The sequence below is a fragment of the Diadema antillarum genome, unplaced genomic scaffold (assembly GCF_040938485.1).
Source record: "Diadema antillarum isolate AM-2024a unplaced genomic scaffold, OU_Dant_1.0 seq00001899_RagTag, whole genome shotgun sequence".
NCBI lineage: Eukaryota > Metazoa > Echinodermata > Echinoidea > Diadematoida > Diadematidae > Diadema > Diadema antillarum.
In genome coordinates, this window is record NW_027272565.1 from 38,199 (window position 1) to 59,401 (window position 21,203).

The 21,203-nt window shown below is 39.5% G+C and overlaps 1 protein-coding gene across 1 annotated transcript; it reads left to right on the forward strand.

The window, feature by feature from the left end:
* Positions 1 to 3,236: 3,236 nt before the first annotated feature.
* LOC139713057 (phospholipase A-2-activating protein-like) lies at positions 3,237 to 18,548 on the forward strand. The gene is made up of 11 exons (XM_071624818.1): positions 3,237 to 3,459; positions 6,647 to 6,843; positions 7,864 to 8,085; positions 8,982 to 9,285; positions 9,845 to 10,014; positions 11,847 to 12,007; positions 12,237 to 12,462; positions 13,944 to 14,024; positions 14,894 to 15,028; positions 15,442 to 15,606; positions 16,274 to 18,548. The coding sequence occupies exons 1-11, from the start codon at positions 3,320 to 3,322 to the stop codon at positions 16,840 to 16,842; spliced, it is 2,370 nt and encodes a 789-aa protein (XP_071480919.1). The 5' UTR covers positions 3,237 to 3,319; the 3' UTR covers positions 16,843 to 18,548.
* The last annotated feature ends 2,655 nt before the right edge of the window (positions 18,549 to 21,203 follow it).

Here is a 21,203-nt window from a genome sequence, read left to right on the forward strand (position 1 = left end):
AACTTCACAGGTGAATCGTCGTTGGCAGAATTTCACGCTTGGGTTATCCATAACAACTACTCCCCCTTTAACTTATGAGGGCGACATTCTGCTTTGTGCGGTGTGTACTCACAGAACTCTTACACTTCTGTGGGTGTACTCGTATCATCATTGCTCAAAGGAGTGAGAACAGTGTTATTCCCTTTGATCCCATGTTCGAAGCCGCCACAAGGAAATATTTGCAGTATTAGTACTTAATGTGTACCAACTGGAGCTGCCCCACAGACAGGAAGACTCATGTGTCATTGCATAACGACCAGCTACCTTCTAGGAAAGATATGTCTTTATGATGGTAATAATTTTTCGCCATCCCTACTTATGGAACATGAGCAATACAAAAAGGTATAGCAATCACAAAGAAATTGATGAAATGAAAATCAAGTTTACTGGACATGGGCATGTCCGGGCACAAATCTGACATATTGATTTATAAAGAACTATTACCGGTATCGAAGATTATTCCATATCAGTTTCATTTGTTGGATTTTAGCAGAAATGTGTTAAAATCAGCATTCAAAGAGGGTGTACTTTCAAATACTTTCACAACATACACTTTTGCAGGTATTTCTGGACGAGTTTGACCTTTGTTTTGAATGTTTTGTCATGAAGTGAAACTTTCATGTTCTTTAATGAATAAACTAGTAAAATATAACCGATATAATGTTAGAGGTCAAAATCCTTCTTCTGATTGCCCAGAATGATGGCGGCTTCAAACATCGAAGGTCAAAGGTATAACAAATGCACCTGTGGAATTCTTTCGTACATCCATAAAAGATCTGACAACTTACTGTTTGAATAGATTATGGCCAGTTGGAACTCCAGCTGTAGAACCTCCCTGCTCAAATCATTGACCTTACCTGCAGTCACTGAGCAAGTGAACTTTTATGCAAGAAATGTAAAAAACTTAATATTTCTATCATTACATCGAGCTTTCTGTATAAAAAAGCATTCCTACATATTGGGTCTGTTATTTCTTTGCACTTGAAATCAGTTATGATTGAAAAATCCTGTTTTTTATTGTTTTCTAAATCTCTTACTCACAGAATTTTGAGATTAGGAGTATATGTTGTAATATATATATATATTAAGTTGTCAATTTACTTTTGGGAAAGTTATAAAAGGGCAGCGTTACGTTTTTCAAAGTGAGGGGGCCTACTTTATGGGAACAGGAAAGTTGATTTGTTTCCAGAATAGGGAGGGGAACATTTTGCTACCACTTGCATACCAACCACTTGCATACTGACAGGCAAAAGAAAAAATAAATAAATAAATAAAAATTCTGAAAAAAAAAGTGGGAGCCCCCCCCCCCCCCAAAAAAAAAAAAAAAAAAAAAAATCTGGTAAATCTGGTAAATCTGGTTTGGTTCCCCTAGGCCTATCTGGTATGTAGATTCCCAAAATGAATTTATCCTATTTTTCTGTTTTCAAGATTGAAAATTCTCCCACATTTTTTCCATCAATATAAATTGATCTGTGTTTTGATTGCATGGTAATGGAATAAGTAGATCTCAAAGGACAGTATGATACCAGCATTACATGTGATTTCTTATTGAATACATTAGATTCTTGAAAAGGGGAAATAATATTATGTCTGGAAGTGACTTGCTTGAAGGGGGCTGTAGGATCTCTTGCCTAGTATGCTAAAGTATAGGTAGATATGAAATATCCACACACACACACACACACACACACACACACAAACACACGATGAGATATATATGAAGAGTTTGTTAGCAAAAACTGATAAGTCCATATTTGCCAAATCGAGATATTTGCGATTAAAGGTTAAAAAAATAGAAAGAATAATAAGAAAATTTTTGCTTCTTTTGACCATAACTTCAAAAATGTACCTTTGTAGTGACCAGTATATCATTTAAAATGTATTATTTTGTACTTTATGACAAAGACCGTACTTCAAAATCTTCAAAAATGGACTTATCGTTTTTTGCGAACAAACTCTTCATATGGTATGTTGATAAGGTAGTCCACGTGTTGGCAAGATAAAAAGATAAGTAACAAAGCTGCAACAAAGTTCGTGCTGTATTCACCAACGGTTTATTTCTTCACACAAATTTTCGAGCGGCGGCGAGACGCTCGAAAATTTGTGTGAAGAAATAAACCGTTGGTGAATACAGCATGAACTTTGTTGCAGCTTTGTTACTTATATAAATATATATATATATATATATATATTAGGTATATCAAACATATATAAATGCAGATTACAAACTATTGCTCAGACCTATCTAGTTTGGATAAGGAGACCAGACATAACAGAGTTCTTAGAATTATTTATTCTTTTATTGTTGTATGATTTTCTCAATTGTTGATGATACCCAAACTATACAAATGAACAGCAAATAAGTGCGAGATTGACTGGAAAATGCTTGTTAATCATTCTGAAGTTTCTTTGATCTTAAAGTGAAGTAAGGTTAGTCAATTTAAAAATGAAATAGGGTTCTTTTATGAAGAAATCTTGTTAAATGAGGACCCTCTTTCCTTTTATCAGTCTATCGATCCATTGTAATCACGGACAGCTGCAGCGTCACAGGCCCTTATATAAGAAAAAAAAAAGAACTTTGAGAATAATGAGCTTCCTATTAGTGACGGATCTATGGAAAACGAATGTTTGGATTAAAGGTCTGCAAATATGATTATTCAGATAGAAAAATGTATTTCATTTTTTAAAAAACCCACAAAAACCATTAGTTTCCTCTGCTTTGGGTCGACAATTTGGTAGCACAAACCGTTTGGTTTTTGTAACACAACTACAATTAGATCTAATTAATTCAAATTTCTCTCTTTCATTTCCTTTTCTAAACAATAATTGCATGCACATTTTCGTTATAATTAATATCTATGTATAGGTCAGAGGTCATTATATCATAATCTCATCTAATCTTGCTTTGTGGTTGCAACAAATATTACCGTTTCGCAAAAAAAAAAGAAGAAGAAGAAAGAAGTGAAATTACACAATACCAATCTTACTTGATTTAGATCCATGATTATCAATCCGAAACGTGGTGTGGAATTACTAGTACCTGAACCGTGAAAGATAGAGGGAGCTACGCAACCAGACGACGACCTGCCTCTGAAACGCCGCACCTCGCATGTGTAGACCACACAGAACTCTTCCTGTGGTGTAAGACCAGCCAGTGGTGCGACTCCATTCACGTAGCATGCAGTCAATGGCTTTCGGTACCTGTACAGTAACAGTCATTAGTCAGTCATCGTTTATGTATGTGTAGTGTGTGGAATCCACATTGACGAAAGATTTAAAGATGGCAGCTCCATTTAGGATATCTTGCACTCTCGTTGGGCACGAATCTGATATTCGTGCTGTTGCAGCAGGATTGTATCCCGAAGGAGCCATCATTACAGGTTCAAGAGATCGAACAACGCGTCTGTGGATACCGTCAAGGTGATTGACATGCATGTTTTTATTGTCTGAGCGGATGAATTATTTTTGCATTGCATGTTTTTTTGGAAGTTGGAGATGAAGCGTGAGATGTCTGGCTAGATTTTAGGGTTGGGCCTATCTATCTGGACGTACTTTCTAGCAGTTACACAAAAAGTGAGCCAGTGAATGACTCGGCTCGGCTAGTCTATACGGTCTCTACCAATGAAGTAACGAACCAGTGATAACAATGTTAAATTACACAGCCTGGCCGGCCGGCCTTGGAGTGTTTCACAAAGACAACAAAGTCAAACTCAAGGTCCCACAAAGACAATAGTCCAGAATTTCAAAGACAAAGTCGATCTTAAATTTTAAAATCAACATAAAGTTATGGTAGGCTGTGTGTGACTTCAAAATAATATTCTAACTTCAATATAAGAACAACAGTTTTGGGGACTTTTTCATAGAGTCTACACTTGTAATGTTACAGTGATACAGGCATGGTTGAAAAAATTTGGGACAAAGGATTTTTTTTTTTTTGGGGGGGGGGTGTGCAAATTTCGATAACAATTTCAAGTGTATTCTGGAATCTTGAAGTTGCCAATCTGAAAGAAGTCTGTGTTAGAGTCCAGGTAAAATTGAAAAGAGAAACTAGCACCAGATTTTAAGCTTTTAAGTTTGACTTAAATTCTTTGTGAAACACCTAAAGTTGCTCTTTGTGAGGTCACCAAACAGAGGCAGATTTAACGATCTACTAATGCCTGGGATATACTGTAAAACGAAGTTTCGCGTGCACTTTAATTTCGCAAACGCGAGCGCCAAAATTCGCGAAATTAAAATGCACGCGAAAGCTTTTGTCTACACTACATGCATTGAATGCCAGTAGCAATTCGCGAAAATTTCATGCCACGAAAAAGGCTGTCGGCTCCAATTCGTGAAAATTTCATGCCGCGAATATATCATGTTTTACAGTACTTCAAAGTAAGAATAAGATACCACTGCTCTCATGATATCAGAACGTATGAAACTTACACTTACAGTGAAAACAGCAGAGAAGGGCCTAATGCAAATAGTGACTGTCAATGAGTTTAGAACATAACCATCCACCCACCTGGCTACATTGACTTAAAAAAAGCCATGATATCACAGTGGATGCACAATTAAAGGACAAGTTCACCTTCATGTAGAGTATTTGTGGCAGTATGTGGTTGTGAACCCGTTCATGGCAGGTGCAATATTCTGCAATACAGGGGAATCCTGTTATAACGAGATCGGATACAGTGAGAATCAGCTTACAGTGTATGTTATAACGCGAAAAATTGTCCGGTCCCAACTATCTTTGTGTATTTAACTGTTTACCATGGGAATTCAAATTTTGTGTTATTACAAGATTATTTTCGAGCCAAAAAACAAAGAAAAACAAAAACAAATTTGTGTGGATATAAAAACAATTTTTTTCTTCAACTGAACTAGACGGCATGCAAAATCATGCGCTGTTTCAACCCCGAAACTATATGTACTGTTGAATAGAAGGTCCGCTCTTCGCGTAATTGTTGGAAATGATTCATAACTTGGCCAATTACAAAATGGAGAGATTTGTGAATGTGACTATTTTTTTATTACCTGAATTACCTACGATGATGCCCAGTAAGCTGAAAACTTGTAGAGGGCCATTCAAAGGATTCAATCCTGAGCCTGAGGAGATCCATGTGATGCACTGTATCCACGGAATTATCAGTTGATACAATCTGGACTAAATTTGTTATGCTTGACTGCTTCCAGTGATCATTGAGCTTGGACTTGAAGCTATTCACTGATGTTGCCTCAACAGCATCTGCACAAAGGCTATTCCAAGTATTTACTACTTGTACTCTCTGACTGAAAGACTTCAACCGTTTACTTGTTCGACACCTTCCTTTATACAACTTCAACTTGTGACCACGCGTAACATGATCATTGATGACAAAGAGAACAGCTGGATCAAAGTCTTCCGTACCATGCAAAATTTTGAACACTTGAATCATATCTGAGCATTGACTATAGTGTAAATATGTGTAGTATTAAATTCTATCAACATGTCTACTTTTGTTCTACCCTCCTAGTACGGGTACCTTAAACAATTTATACTTCAGGAGTTCACCATCAAATAGAGACTGATCAACCTCTGTTTGATTCAGTGCAAATATTTCTTGCAAATTATTCTTGAATGATGGTTTAGAACACAGTTTACATACATGTAGATGTACATTCATCAAGTGCAATCTTGAACCTATTACCACATGATGTATTAAACTTTACTGAATGTTGTGTACATTTTGAGTTGTTAAATAAGTTGTGAACAAATATTTTGCTGTATACAGTACTTCTACCAAAGTATCACATTTGAAAGCATGTTTATTGTGCATTGTCTACTTGTAGATAGTTTGCAATCACTGTCTGTCACTATGAAGCACATTACCGATACCGTACTCTAAATGGTTTGTTAGCAAAATATTTTTTCATATCAAGACTTTTTAAGAGAATTTGATAAATACAGTACCCAGTAGTTGAATTTGCAATTTGGAAACAAACCAACAAAATGAGTAAATATATCTTTTTCAAGAAGCAAAGTTGGCACTTTTCCACTTTGGAGAAATTCCAATATTTTGGCATGTTTTTACATCAAAACAAAATGTCAGATGTTTTGCAAAATACACAAATACAGTTTATGTTGTGTGTATGCAACAAGATTCACATTTTATTGATATGATATGTAGACATACAAATTACTGGTAATGCTGTATGATAGCAGGAAAAGTGGTATTCAAATGTATGGCAGCCATGGCATGTACATGTATTAGATGCATGGAAGTTACCATGGTACTAGCACAGGAGCCCTGCATGTCCAGGATTTATACATGCAGGCACCCCACACATATTTTTATGTGAATATAGGCTGCTTTAAAATTACAGCTATCAGTAATAGAAAGTAAATTTTTAGTGGTACTGTGTTTGGGTGGAAACAGATAGTGCATTTACATGTCTCAGCCCTAACAGTGTTAGTCCCAGAACGTGAGCACCCCTCCCCCCCCCCCCCCCCCCCCCCCGAAATAGTGCAAAACCAAGATACATGTATCATCAAAGCCATCGAGTTTGATTCATATTTAGTAAGCCATTCACTTTGCTATTTGAGGTTAAATCAACACATTCTTCATAATATCCCTTCTGCCAGTGACAAAGGAGTTGGCTTCCAGGAAGCCCACTGCATGAGCGGACACCAGAACTTTGTTTCCTGTGTCTGCGTGCTCCCTCCAAGTGAGAAATATACCCAGGGCCTCATCATGACTGGGAGCAATGATGCAAAGATCCATGCCTACACACTGGAGAGACCCACGCCTGTCTACAAGCTGGAAGGTCACAAAAACACAGGTACAATAAGCCAAGTTCTGCTTCTCATTTTCAGCCAGTTTTCTTAATATGTTACTGTTTGATACCAGCTGATTCATACTCTCAGCTTTCTCCAGAATGTTTCTATCCAGAAAGGAAAGTACAGTGACATTAACATGGATGATGTGTGCTTTGTATGCTTATTAAAATGTGTGTGTGTGTGTGTGTGTGTGTGTGTGTGTGTGTGTGTGTGTGTGTGCGGTACACTGTGACTTCACAGCCATTTGCACAGTGGTTTTGACCCAGCACAAAAAAAAAAAGCAGGTGAGGGACTATCCATTATGAGGAAATGACATTTAAAGGCTTGCAGGATATCCAGTGACCCAGGATATGGATGTAATATGTTGAAATTTGTGAGAAATGGCCAGAGAGCATATTATTTTAGACTAACATTCCATCGTCTTTTTGTGTATTCTCCAACTATACGGAGATGCCTGTGGTACTTCCAATAATGCAGTCTGTAGATACACTGTATGTGATGTACTGTAAAACGAGGAATGTTAGCGTCGGCTCCGTGTTTTACAGTAGTCACATGCTGGCAGCAAACATGAATGAGCTAAATTATGCAGTGATAGTGCAAAAAGTTGGTCGGCACAGCCCCTTTGGATGATATTAATGTATTGTTTGATCACTTACATGTCTGTGCCTTGAAAACCGGCATCATAATTTGTCAGTGCAATTTTTACAATACCCCTATTACAAAATGTATTTTCCAAAAGAAAAACAAAAAGACACACACACACTAAGTGTAATATGTTTGAGTCAAATGTCATCTAGGAATTTTATGACATCAGATTTGTGAAGAGTAATGAGGCATTTATGAGGCCGTTGAAAGTCATAAGAAAAGAGGGAGAAGTTTCCTTGAGTCAAATTCAGTTAAGAGGAAGGCCATCAATCAATACACACAATTATTCAACTTCTTATTTTTTTTATTCTTTATTTTTATAGCTGATGGGTATGTTGGGTTCTCATTGTCATATAACATTTTGTCTTCTCTACTAGTCTGTGCCTTGGCTGCAGGGAAGTTTGGAACTCTCTTGAGTGGGTCGTGGGACACCACGGCGAAGGTGTGGCTCAACGAACGCAACGTCATGACCCTGCAGGGCCACGAGGCAACGGTCTGGGCAGTCGCCCTGCTCCCCACCCAGGGTTTGATGCTGACGGGGTCTGCAGACAAGACTATCAAAATGTGGCGAGCTGGTCGTTGTGAGCAAACTTTTACTGGTATGTAGGCGATTTGCTGCACTAGTTCATTGCAAGACACCATCTTTAATTCTAAATGTATTTACCTCTATAACATTTATATATAAAGTTAATTCCTTGCATAGATTTTGTGCTATGTGTCTGTGTAATCGGTGTAGCTGTACAAGCATGCCTTGAATATTATTGTCCCGCATTCTTTGTGAGAAGTATGAAATGAGCCAGTCAATCGTAGACATTATGTGTATCACTTCTATATCAATTGTATTAATGTTGTAACATAAGGCAGTGCTGCAGATACTAATGTGAGCAATAGAAACTGATGCCTTCCCGTACCATATCATGAGATGAGGCAGGGTTGCATCGAACCACTTGCACTCAATCTCCTTCTGGGATACTGTAAAATGAGGAATGTTCGTGTGCATTTTAATTTCCAGAATTTTGCAAGCAGCAACATTCGCAAAATTAAATTGCACATAAAAGTTCTTGCCTATGTATGTATTGGATGCTAGTGGCAAGTCGCAAAAATTTCATGCTGCGAGAAACGCCATCAGCTCCAATTTGCGAAATTTTCATGCTACAAATATATCATGTTTTACACTAAGTGGTGGTGCGTGTGAAGGTTTCCATTGAAGGAATAATTTTCGAACTCAAATTTGATTAGCAATTTCAGCTGATGAACAATATTTCACATGGTATCCTGTACACTTCTATGGCAGAAAACTATACAAAAGTTAGTTTGTGTAGCAGTGGTGTAAAAATGCAAAGCAAATTGCGGTGCCATACCAGGAAAATTATTCCCTGCCGTTGTATTTTCTTAAGAAGTGATATAGCAGTTGACCTTCAGAGACACTACAAGTATTCATATTACATGTGTAATGTATTTGAAGAGATGATAGAAGTGTTTTCTATCATGACAGGTCACTCCGACTGCGTCCGTGCTCTGGCCATCGTCTCCGAGATGGAATTCCTGTCGGCCAGCAATGACGGCACCATCCGGCGGTGGCTGACCACAGGGGACTGCGTCCACCAGTACCAGGGCCACACTGGCTTCATCTACAGCATGGCCCTCCTGGCCAACGGGACGGACTTTGTCACGTCCAGTGAGGACCGGATGGTCAGGGTGTGGGCGGACGGTCAGTGTCAGCAGACCATCACAATGCCAGCCCAGTCCAATTGGAGTGTGGCCGCGATGCAAAATGGAGACATTATTGTGGGATCAAGGTAAGGAGTTTTCGTCCTGTTAACCCGTTGAGGACGGGCTACTTTTGCTACAATATGCATTTCCCATAGACACTTGCCCGAGTATACTTGGGACACATCCTCAACGGGTAAAGGAAAATCATGTCAGTTTTTGAGAAGTGTAGAGATATTTTCTTGATCACTACTTAGACAAAAATTAATGCTGTGCCTGTGCACATGACTATGAGTGTCATTCACCTGAAATTGGATCTGCATCAAATAAGGCGCTGAAGGTTGATTTTAAAAATGGAGTACAGCTTTTGGCAAAATATATATGCCTGTTCTCATATTGGTAGCTTTGTTTCTGTTCAATGTTTCTCTCCTTTTTTATGGGGGGGGGGGGGGGGGGGTCAGGGGAATCCATTATTACAAGGATAGGTGACTGTTTGGATTTACTGTTCTCAAGAAAGACTTTCCTTCAAACATTTGCAGGGGATTTCTTCAAACTGTGTATAATTGAAAGATAACCAAACTAAAACCACCGCCAACCTAGTGTTTGCATTCAGCCTTTTCTCTCTTCACTTTTGTCTTTGGCTTGCAGTGATGGCGTGGCAAGGGTCTTCACCCGCGCTGAGTCACGAGTCGCTGACCCGGAGGCCCAGACCGCCTTTGAGAAACAGGTCGCCGCCTTCTCCATGCCGGCCAAGACGCAGACATTTGGCGGGATCAAGATGGAAGATCTGCCAGACAAAACGGACTTGGAAAAACCAGGTTGGCTTCCTTTTCCTATTTCCCTGATAGCAACTCTCAAACAAACCCCCACTAAAATTTAGTTTTGAAGTGGCCGTTGGTGTAAACAATTTTAATTGCCAAAACGTAGATCCAACCACATTATCTATTTTGCATAAGAGGAGGTGATTAGCTTTCAGGGATGTGCTTTGGTTATTCTTCATTGCTTAACTCTTGTAGATCCACTATTGGAGAACACTGCTACTATCCAGAGATGCCAACCAATACTAATTTGTAGTATTTAGTACGATTAACAGAGTGACATACGATAAGAAGATATTGCCTCTTGAAAGCACTACTTTTCATCTTCACAATGGAAAAAAAACAGTGAAGCCAATATACTACAAATAACAGCTTTTACCAGGGATGCCATTGTAAATGGCAGACAGATGACAAACAGCCATACACTGTTAGATCGGTACCCACGTGGAGAGGTGGAATGATAATAAATGAACACATTGATACCAAAAACAAATAGATAAGGTGGCGATGGCAGGGTTCCATGTGTAAGCCCACCTTTAAAAAGTGTACATCCCTGTTCAACTGGAAAGAAAGGACAAATTTATCTCAACGTAAATGTAGGGAAGTATGCATAAGTACAGAGAAAAAGACCAGTTTGGAAGGTATTTGTATGGAAAGTTTAATTCCTCCCCATTGTCATGCCATTTGCTAGGTATGGATGAATGATGTGGTAGTTTTGGGGAGGATGTAGAAAAAAACATGACACAATCTAGCATTTCTTAACAAGAAGTCACACAGGAGGGCCTTTGCAGCTTCATCCAGTATGATTTCTCTTTCTGATTCTCAGTTTCATGAAGTATATGGATATACTACATAAACCAAAGTAAGGATCTTTATGGCAAGGTTCAAAGTCCTTTTCCTGTGCTGGCAGGAAACTAACTGTAATTCCATTACTTCACCAACTCTTGGCATGTGTAGGCGGATTTTCCTTAAGGCTTTAAAACATTGATTTCCAAGTAATGTGAAGTGTAGGTTACTTTCTTTTTGTTGTGAACTTTTTCTTCACCTCTCCTGCAATGCCAGCTTAGTTGGTTAGTGCTGAGAGTATTTCCATACTATTTTGCGGAAGCATTTGATTGCTTAGATTTCCTTGTGTTCTTGTCATTGGTTGTAAATGCAATTAATTTACTTTTTTGTGTGTCATTATTCTATGGCTTCCTGCAGTCAGCATAAGCTTACTTAGAGTCAAGACAAGCCAACAGTGAAGACCCCTTGTATTATTTCAGTGGTTGTTGTCGCAAGTACTATACTTTGTACAAGGCCCAACATTAACAATAGCCCAGTGGCCCTAGGCTACTAAAATTGATGTCAGGTCACAAAAATTCCAAAAAGGTTATATTTTGAGCTGCCCAGCTGAAATTCTGAATTAATTTTTATATTTCTTTTTATTTTGGTTCACTTCATTTCTTTTTTTGGCCACCAAAATCTCAGATTCAAAGATTTTAGTGGCTTGGATTGGCTGCCAGAGTAAAAAGTCAATGTCAAGCCCTGGTTTATAACCCTATTCATGGAAATGAGAACTTTATATATGTGGTCACTGTAATGCATGTGCTGGAAGTATGAACTGTCTTCTTTTACTATGCATATGATGAAAACTTTCAAAGCATTCAGAGTACAGTCAAGCTAGGCCCAAATGGTTTTTCATTGTGATGTATTAAGAGTCAGTAAAGTGCTACATTGATTCTAAGATGAGGTAGAGATTTAAACTATAAATGTTGGGATTTGCAAATGTCATTCTACCCTCCTTAATCATGCCTCACTTTTATTTAATATGTCTTGTCTGATGTTGCCAGGAACCAAAGAGGGCCAGACAAAACTGATCCGGGTGGGGAAGTCAGTGGAGGCGTACCAGTGGAGCGTGGCGGAGAAGCGCTGGACCAAGATAGGGGACGTGGTGGGGACGGAGGGAGATGACGTCACCCCCAGCTCAGGGAAGGTCATGTACGAAGGCAAGGTGAGAATTATCAAGTGTGGAGACCAAAACAGTCTCTTATTTTCCGCGACACGGAGCTTTGATGACAGGGAAGTTGGTGAAAGAGAAACAACGGCCAAAAGAAAAAGGGCACACCTTTGACCACAGGGGCACGTCAAACCCTTCCACAACTTCTGATTCCTGATAATTTCTAGTTTTGTCACAATTTCCTGTCAAAGCCAAAGACTACTTTGCTGATATTTTGCTACAGGAGTATGACTACGTCTTCGACGTGGACTTGGAAGAAGGCCGTCCAAATCTCAAGCTGCCCTACAATGTCTCGGATGACCCGTGGCATGCCGCGCAACGCTTCATCCATGCCAACGACCTCAGCCAGTACTACCTAGAGCAGATCGCCAACTTCATCATCGAGAACACTAAGGGTGTGACGCTGGGGTCAGCCCCTCCGTCACAAAACTATGCAGATCCATTCACAGGCAAGAATTCAGTTTGTGTCTCGCTTGAAAACAGTGCCCTCATGTAAGGCATTGTGTTGTTCATTTTAACCCTTAATACGCGACTCGTTGATAGACTAGGAGTCATGGTTGATACCATGGATTACTGAGCTATATGATTTTTACTCTGTGTTAATGATGGCAAATTCATTACCATGTTTGATCTGTTATATAGTCTCATTCTTCGAGTTTAATTCTTTGTCTGTGTTGCATGTTACCATTTGTACTTGAAGTATCTAGCTGAACTTACCTTTTGTATGTTTCTTGTCACAAACACTCATATTTGTTTCTAGTACATTTTTCATTGTCATGTTTTCACCTGAGTAAATCAAACACTTTAACCATTTATCGTCAAATTAAAAAATATATTAGTGAGGCAGATATGTGAAAAAGATGCTCACATCCGGCGGAAAGTATGAAATTTGGCATATAGGGGTATTATGGGGCGCTGATTTAAAAAATTGCCGGATCCAAGAGATCTGGCCACGGGGCTGGCCGCCATTTTGAATTTCAATATGGCCGCTGCCAAAAATCTCTATCTTCAGTTCTGAATGACATAAGCCATTGAAATTTGATACATAAAAGCATGGTGGTATGATGACTTCAATAACAGACTTATTTGATTATGTCTGACAAGCTGCACAGCAGCCAATTTGAATTTTCCTACATAGTTGCCATTTTCGAGTGTTGTCTCTATCTGGGGTTTGTAAATCAGGCTACCTGATTGAGCGCGCGTTTGGAACTCATTGAGTGCGCGCTGCTGTATTTACATTGTGACATCAGTGACAGGTGCATTATGCTTCATTTTTGCAACACTTTTTGGCATGCCCGTGAATCTAAGTGGTGATGTTTGTCTTCGCAGCCATATTGGAATTAAAAATAGCGGGCATTGCGTTTGTCAGACACATCACATCAATCCTTTTTTTAACTCAGTATGTTAAAATACTTGTTTGCACCTAATTTCAGCATCACTCACCACTGAGAACTCGAGATAGGGATTTTGAACATTTTGTCGAGGCGGCCATATTAAAATTCAAAATGGCGGCCATATTGGAATTCAAAATGGCGACCATTTGATGTTTGTCAAACACTTCAAATTAATCTGTCATCAAATTCAATATGTCAAAACGCTCTTGTGTACCAAATTTTGATGCTACAGGTCATTCAGAACCGAAGATAGGTATCTTTAAATTTGTTTCGTGGTGGCGGCCATATTGGAATTCAAAATGGCAGCCAATCCCATGGTCAGAACTCTTGGATCCGGCAATTTTTGAAATCAGCGCCCCAAAATACCCCTGTATGTAAAATTTCATACTTTCCGCCGGATGTGAGCATCTCGACCAATTTTTGCTACATATCTGCCCTACTATATGTTCATAGTGGGCCGACGTATATAAACTTCAATTTTGGGTCCCACTGTTCAAGTAAGCGCATATTTTCTTCTTTACTGTATTTCCCACCAGGTGGATCACGTTACGTTCCTGGTAGCCGTGGTGACCCCTCTGTGCCGACTGTTGGTCAAGGAGCTCGCGACCCCTTTACTGGTATGCCGATCTTTGTCACAGAACGCTTTAATTGTCTATGGTGCCTATTCTCAAGAATTATTTCATCATTGTTGTGTAGTGTAGTAAAGTACTCTTTTGTAAATGACCATGCACTCTGTTTTTCTTCAACTCCACAATATGTTGGAGGGCCAAGGCAGCCCAGTGGCTGCTGTTCAACTCTACCTACAAGAAACAAGCCAATTTCTCTCAAAGTAGATTTCATCCTTCAACTAATTTTTTCATTATTTTTAACCAAGATTTTCCCCGTATCTTTTTTTTTCTGCATTGTGTGAAAGACATTGGTAAGCGTGTAGGACCACAGAGCTCTTACATGACACACACTGGAAACATTGTTCAACAATATTTGTGAGCAACAGTAATAGTTAGCAACAACTCAAAAAGAAGAAGGAAGAAGGTATTTAATATGCTTTACTACTGAAAGCCTTTAACCTTTACTGTGCTCTGTTCACTGATTGGTTTGCACACAAAAAAAGAAAAAATCGAAAAATCCCTCCCTTAAAAATTTCCACTTCTGTAGTAAGCAGTGCGTAGAGATTAGCTAATCCCCCTAATCCCTATCGTGTCCCCATGGCCTTCATGTTGGACTGAGGCACGTTGCTACACCTGGGTGGGCTTGATAACTTTACAGCTAGGCCAAGTTTTGGAGGGATCACTGTATTCCAACGAAAAAGTTTGGCAATTTAACCCGTTGAGGACGGGCTGATTTTGCTACAGCACGCATTTCCCATTGACACTTGCCCAAGTATATTCGGGACTCGTTTTCATCGGGACTCGTTCTCAACGGATTAAGCTAATTGTCTGGGCACACACTAGGTTAAGCATGTCATCTTGTCTCCACCCACTTCCAGGGGCCTCCAGCTACATTCCCTCCCAGGGAACTGGGGCCGGAGCAGCCACTGCCGGCCAGACTGCCTCACCAAACGAGTTCTTCCCCAAGAAGGAATTCGTCACGTTCGATTCTGCCAAGCCAGCGGCTATTCTAGGTAAGGAAGGAGGTTTCAAATTATTCTTGCTACTCAGACTAGATGTTACTTGTTCTCTGCAAAGCTGTCAAGTTTTACATTTTGGACAAATATAAAGGTCAAGGGACTCCTTAAATTAACTGTCACAAAATGTAAGGGCAGTTGTATTTTAAGTATTCCATACTGTTCTTATCCCAGTGATCTGCAGATGCAAAAAAAAAAGAAAAGAAAAGAAAAGAAAAAAGCAATAATTGAAATTAGTCACAATCATTAATTGATAATTCAAACTAGGAACACTACCTTTTTGCGTAATGCGAAACAAATTATGACATGTCAGATGTGCCCTTGTGTATCAGTGACCAACATTGACAGCTTTATATTTCAAGTTCACTACATATGAGCTATCTTCAACATTACAACCCTATGCCATGCAGGTAAAATCAGGGAGCTAAACTCATCAATAGAGGGCGCCCTACAACTTGATGAAGCCAGTCTTGGCCATTTAGAAAGCCTACTGGCCAGTGTGTCCAATTGTCAGGGAGACACTCCCACCGGTCAACAAATGGAGACGTTGGTCAGACTTCTCAAGTGGCCTCAAGGTGAGTCCAGTCCTGTCCACTTCTTATCAGGTTTCCCCTCAGTCAGCTTACTACTTCTTTGAAAAAGAAAATGTATGATCAGTTTCAGATGGTTCCTGCCCCAAATCATGCTTTTGACACAGTGACCCTATCTTTGGATATTTCAAATACTGGGCCACATTTGCTTCTGTGATTTCTGTCATTTTTGTGACATCTGTATTTGATTCTTAAAGGGAACGCAAACCCAAAGAGCAATATGGATTGAGTGAAAGCAGCAACATTAGTAGAACACAGTAGTGAAAGTTTGAGGAAAATCGGACAATCGATGCAAAAGTTATGAATTTTTAACATTTTGGTGTTATAACCTCTAGTAGTCTCCTCATCCAGCGGTTCCAACACCAAAACTTTAAAAATTCATAACTTTTGTATTGATTGTCCGATTTTCCTCAAACTTTCACTGATGTGTTCTACTGATGTTGCTGCTTTCACTCAATCCACATTGCTCTTTGGGTTTGCGTTCCCTTTAATCCGGCTGCTGGTCTATATTTACTACACTTTCAATATGCAATATTGAGGAAATGTCATATGTCAGATTATATTTGGGATACTTCAGAGATTTTTTTTGAAGGTACACTTTGCTATTTATTGCTGATTATGACTCCAGTAACCAAAAGTCTTTCTCCACCAGAACATGTCTTCCCTGGCTTGGATGTTCTACGATTGGCCATTCGCCACCCGGCCGTTAACCAGAGCTTCTGCAATGCCCGCGACGGAGAGGCCTTCCTAAACCAGCTCCTGAGCCTGGCGCCCGATACGGGCCCCGTGCCCAACCACATGCTTGTCCTCAGAACACTGTGTAACTGCTTCTCCCAGTCGGAGGGACGGATGCTGGTGGCCAGTCACCGCGACAAGGTCGGGGAGGCCGCCATGCACAGCCTCAAGATCACGAACAAAAATGTTCACGTCGCCGTGGCGACCGTCATCTTAAACTTCGCCGTCCTCCTGCACACTGGAACGGACATTGAAGCGAAATCGCAGTTTGTAGCCATGGCAACCACGCAACTCGTGGATGAGAAAGAGCCAGAGGCCCAGTTCCGCCTCTTGGTCTGTCTGGGGACACTGGTCCTCGGGGACGAGAACTCCCAGGTGATAGCAAATTCATTGGACGCTGCCCGCATTGTGAAGGGTCTCGCGGGCGTCGCAGAACCGGCAAAAATTGGACAGTGCGCCAGGCTGCTCGGCAAACTTCTACACTGACGACGCATTGGTGCTCCACGGCGTGCCGAGCATGAAACTTTATATGACTGATAGACATCTAAGTGACTTTATGCTAGCAGGGATAGAAACTGAATACCTCTGCATCATTACCTCTGCATTATTTGCAGGAACCTGACTTCTGTTTCTGATATAAAGTGTAGTGTCATGTTATAATCTAAGCAACAGAGGCCACTTAGTATTGAGAACATATATCATTAAATCAGAGAGTTGGTCAGTGTGACAAATTTCCCTTATCTTTCCCTTATTAGATATTTTCACAAAATCAACAAAATAAAGAGCAGCCATGTTAGGTCCAGTGACCAGGCTTCTGAACACTGTTAAAGATTTGAATCTGTAGCTCAGTAATGTCTTTAACGTCAAGATACATTGAATTATCTCGACAAAAACCTAAACGTATTTCACTGATCAGGCCATTGCTTATCTACTGTAGATACAGGATTGTTATTGCACTCTCTATTATAAATGTGATTGATATGACTTCATATGGCACAATTGCAAACTTGGCTACATACCAGCAGCAAAACACACCGTGGTACATACGAGGAAACCAAAATCCAAAGAATATGTTTCATCTGTATCAGAACCATTAACCGCTGCCAAAGACCCGTATGCTGTAGGAATTGCACGAGAAACAAGCTGATGGTTGCCAAGGGAGTCGGACTCAAGCCACCAGTTAGGGGCAAAGCCCAGGGAGAGAGACCATGGAGACTCATGCAAATTTCATACCTACGTCTATGAACTACATAATTTTACTACCAGCTTGGAGTAGTGAGACTAACCACCAATCAGCGTGGCTCTGTTCCAAGGAGTCATTCATGCGTATCAGAGTTTGCGGCTACGGCCGCAGATGGGTGAATTGAGCAATTCCATCGCCTGAATTGAATAATTGAATTATTCAGGGTCTGAATTATTCAGTCAGAGTGGTGCATGAGTGAAAGTTTCTCCGGGATAATTCCATGTGCAGATCATCTCAAATGGACCTTTCATGATGATGAGTAATTTCTAGTTAGGTGCTAGTGCTGGTGCTAGTGCTATCCCAACACTTGCACCAGCGATAAAACTGAACTTGAAATCAGTTGGTGTAAGCAGGTTTACCTCAAAATTATGATGTATTTCTGGTAGCTGGTGTTGGGGCTGATGTTTAATGTCTGCTGAACCGAGCTCCACTGTTTGTGTCCTTAACTATTAGCAATTCAGAAACTTTTTCCCCATTGGCTAGCACTGGCATCCAGGGATTATCATACATGTATTTGTCATTTCAAGTTTGGTGTTAGTCTTAGCCTTGCTGTGTGCGAAACCCACATTCATATTTATGGATGCACACAGTGCATAGGTTATTCTGCATAGCCTATTCTGATGCAGTGGTGTCCCACGGAAGGTACTCAAACACTATAGACATGGCCACATAAATCTGAGCCTGGGAGCAACTTAAGATTGTTGTATTTTGGAGAAGGGATGAAATCTCATCATTATGTGTCTGAACTAAGCAGTCATGACTACATCTTTTAATATTTGACTTAAACAAAGTTGGCATCACTTTTTTGTTGCGCAATTTCAGCGCAATCCCACAGACTCTGCACCGATGTGAAGATAACACTAGGTGTTGGAATTGATGATTGTGATTGGTACCGCTTGCATTAACCTGACCGTCGGTGTTGGAGCTCGATTATACATAGGCAATTGTTTGGAAGACAGCACTAATACCTGCACTAGCACCAAACTTGATATCAGCCAGTTCTATAAAAACATTGTGGGCTTTCACATAAACAGACTTCCCAATGAAACATTTGATTTTGCAGTGAGCTGAGCTGTAGCGGCCTCGCTGTGCGAATTTTGCATGTTACCACATGGTATCGTGATGTCCTTGAGATATGCACTGTTGCAAGGAGAAACCTTGTCAGCTTTTGATATGTCATCAGTGTTTGCAGACTTAATGGAAGGCTTTTAGCAGATTACATTGTTACCGCATAATTCCTTTCTTTATTTTTTGTAGGGCGAGCCGCAGAATGTCCCAATTTATTTCCAATTAGTCTAACAGTTTCAAAGGGATTGAACTCTCCATCGGAGGGAACGTGAGAAACCAGCGCACCAGCGATGAAATATATGTTAGCCTTCTTTTTTTGCATTGGTTAGCCTTTTTATGTGCTCAGAGAGTACATTTTGCCGATGAAGAACCTAGAATGGACTGGAAGTTTGTCTGTTTGGAAGCCTACATGTGCATGCTTCTTGGGATGCACAAATTGAAAAGCAAATATTGTGAAGAACTTGAAATGAAATAATGGACCCTGTATATTAAAGGTTCAGTAAAAAAGAAAGAAAACAAAACATTAAAACTTTTCAGAATGGAAGTCATTGTCAGGCTCATTCTTTTTTTCTTTTTTTTTTGTACATGTTAATCTGGACTAGCTATAATTTGTCAACCACTTTTAGTTATCAATAATGAAGATATATACAGTATGTAGTACCATTGCTATGCTAAATAGGTGCAAATGCTGGTCATACAGTAATAACCCACTGTGGGTGGTCACAAATGGGGGTCATCTGTGTATACAAGTAGTTTTGTATTCTTTTCCCAGAGCTGGTCTTTATGTCATGAGAAAGGGATCTCTCATTTTTGTGCCATCCATTGATGGATAGTGTCCTGTTAAGCGAGAAAATCATGAAGAGCCTACAGTGGGGCTAGGGATAGATTCAGCAAGTCTCAATATGCTATGCAGTAACTATTAAATAGATTTCCGTAGGTGTGCTCACGCTGACAATGTGTTGAAATGTCAGTGTCTCCCACAGGGCATTACATTATTAGTATCGGTGACTTCCAGTCTCCTTTGATTATTCCAAAGAGCTTGAATATTCTCAGTCTGAATGCACACGGCAGCTTGAGATCCATGCAGGTTGTATTTTAGCTTTGTGGGTTAGAAGAGATTCCGAAGTATATCATTTGATATCTTATAAGCAGCTTTTAGAGAATAGACATTTCCAATTTAGCACTTTCCATGTATTTAAAAAGTAAGAGCATATGCCTTCGCTATTTGTTTAGGGATATTACGTCTGTTGAGTCATTTTCATCAATTTCACATGGTGCACCAAGTCTTTTTATTTTTAAACATAGCAGTACCATCTGCATACTGATTTGTGTAGTTTGCAGTAAAACTACCTGTACTCACAGTTTCTCAATTGTGTGTCAATTTCATATGAATGAAAACAGTGGAGATAAGATGCTTTTCCAGTGTCGCACTGTGTGAAAACGTCTAGGTGGGTTTGGAGTTCCCTATAATTTCTTGCAAAGATAGGATTTGATGCATGGGAACATCAGGAGTGGTCTTTAAAATGTTCTGTGCCTGCAAGTGCAATAGGATTTGTTTATAATGATGAAATGTAATCCAAATGAATTTGCATCTGACAGAATGTGAAATAGTTTGTACCCTCATTAACTCTAGCTGACATGGATCTCAAACGGCCAGAAAAAAAATGATATACCAAGAGAAAAATGTACCGTGGTGAGTTCGCAGTGTGTAGTACCAAGTGACAATTTATATGGAAATATATAAAATGAGAAAGTAATCTTTCTAAAAGATAAGAAGTTAGTCCATCATAAGAACTATTTACACATGAAATGGGGTGTGATACAGATTACAGACTACAGATAGATGTGACTTTTCTTCACAATGACAAGAAGCTAATGAAAATGGAAATATTCTCAATTTCAAAGATAATCTAAATAACTAAGGAACAATATTTCTTCAAGTAGTGTCTAATATATATGTACGGAAAGCATCGTGAATAGATGACACATTTATATAACATTTTTATTCACAAAGTTTACACAAACATTTACGTAAGTAATAAGACATTGACAACAAAAAGAAATGTAACGATTTTGTGAATGCTATTCCAGCGAAGACTTTACAATGACTTTGTCGCCAAATCTAGTTGCATGTCGTACGCTGGACCATGCAATAGCTTGTTGAGCATTTAATGTATTATTATTATCAAAAGACTTCCACTGGGATAGACAAACAAAGAGTGACAACATTAGGAGCCTATAGCTTTTAGCTGTGTTACCAATATACCATTTTTATTTCATTTTTTATTTTTTGCTTTTATTCCTCTTATCTTTTTTTTCATACAGGCAGACCTTGCTGTCAATTAAGACTGATGGGTATGCTGTACACTCAAATGAATTATTTTATAGTATTATTATTATCCTTTTTTTTTTTTTACTGCATATATGTTGGTGGGACTCTAGAGCTTTGTTTGTGCAAGGTCTTTAATCTAGGAAGCAGCCCGCAGGTTTTTGTTTAAGACCAATTCATGGCTCCTACGGGTTTTACAAAAACTAA

Excerpts from the sequence above, each read along its gene's own strand:
- LOC139713057 (XM_071624818.1), top strand. The coding sequence starts at position 3,320 with ATGGCAGCTCCATTTAGGATATCTTGCACTCTCGTTGGGCACGAATCT. Across the intron at positions 14,025-14,893 it reads AGCTCGCGACCCCTTTACTG|GGGCCTCCAGCTACATTCCC; the intron begins GTATGCCGATCT and ends ACCCACTTCCAG. Across the intron at positions 15,607-16,273 it reads ACTTCTCAAGTGGCCTCAAG|AACATGTCTTCCCTGGCTTG; the intron begins GTGAGTCCAGTC and ends TTTCTCCACCAG.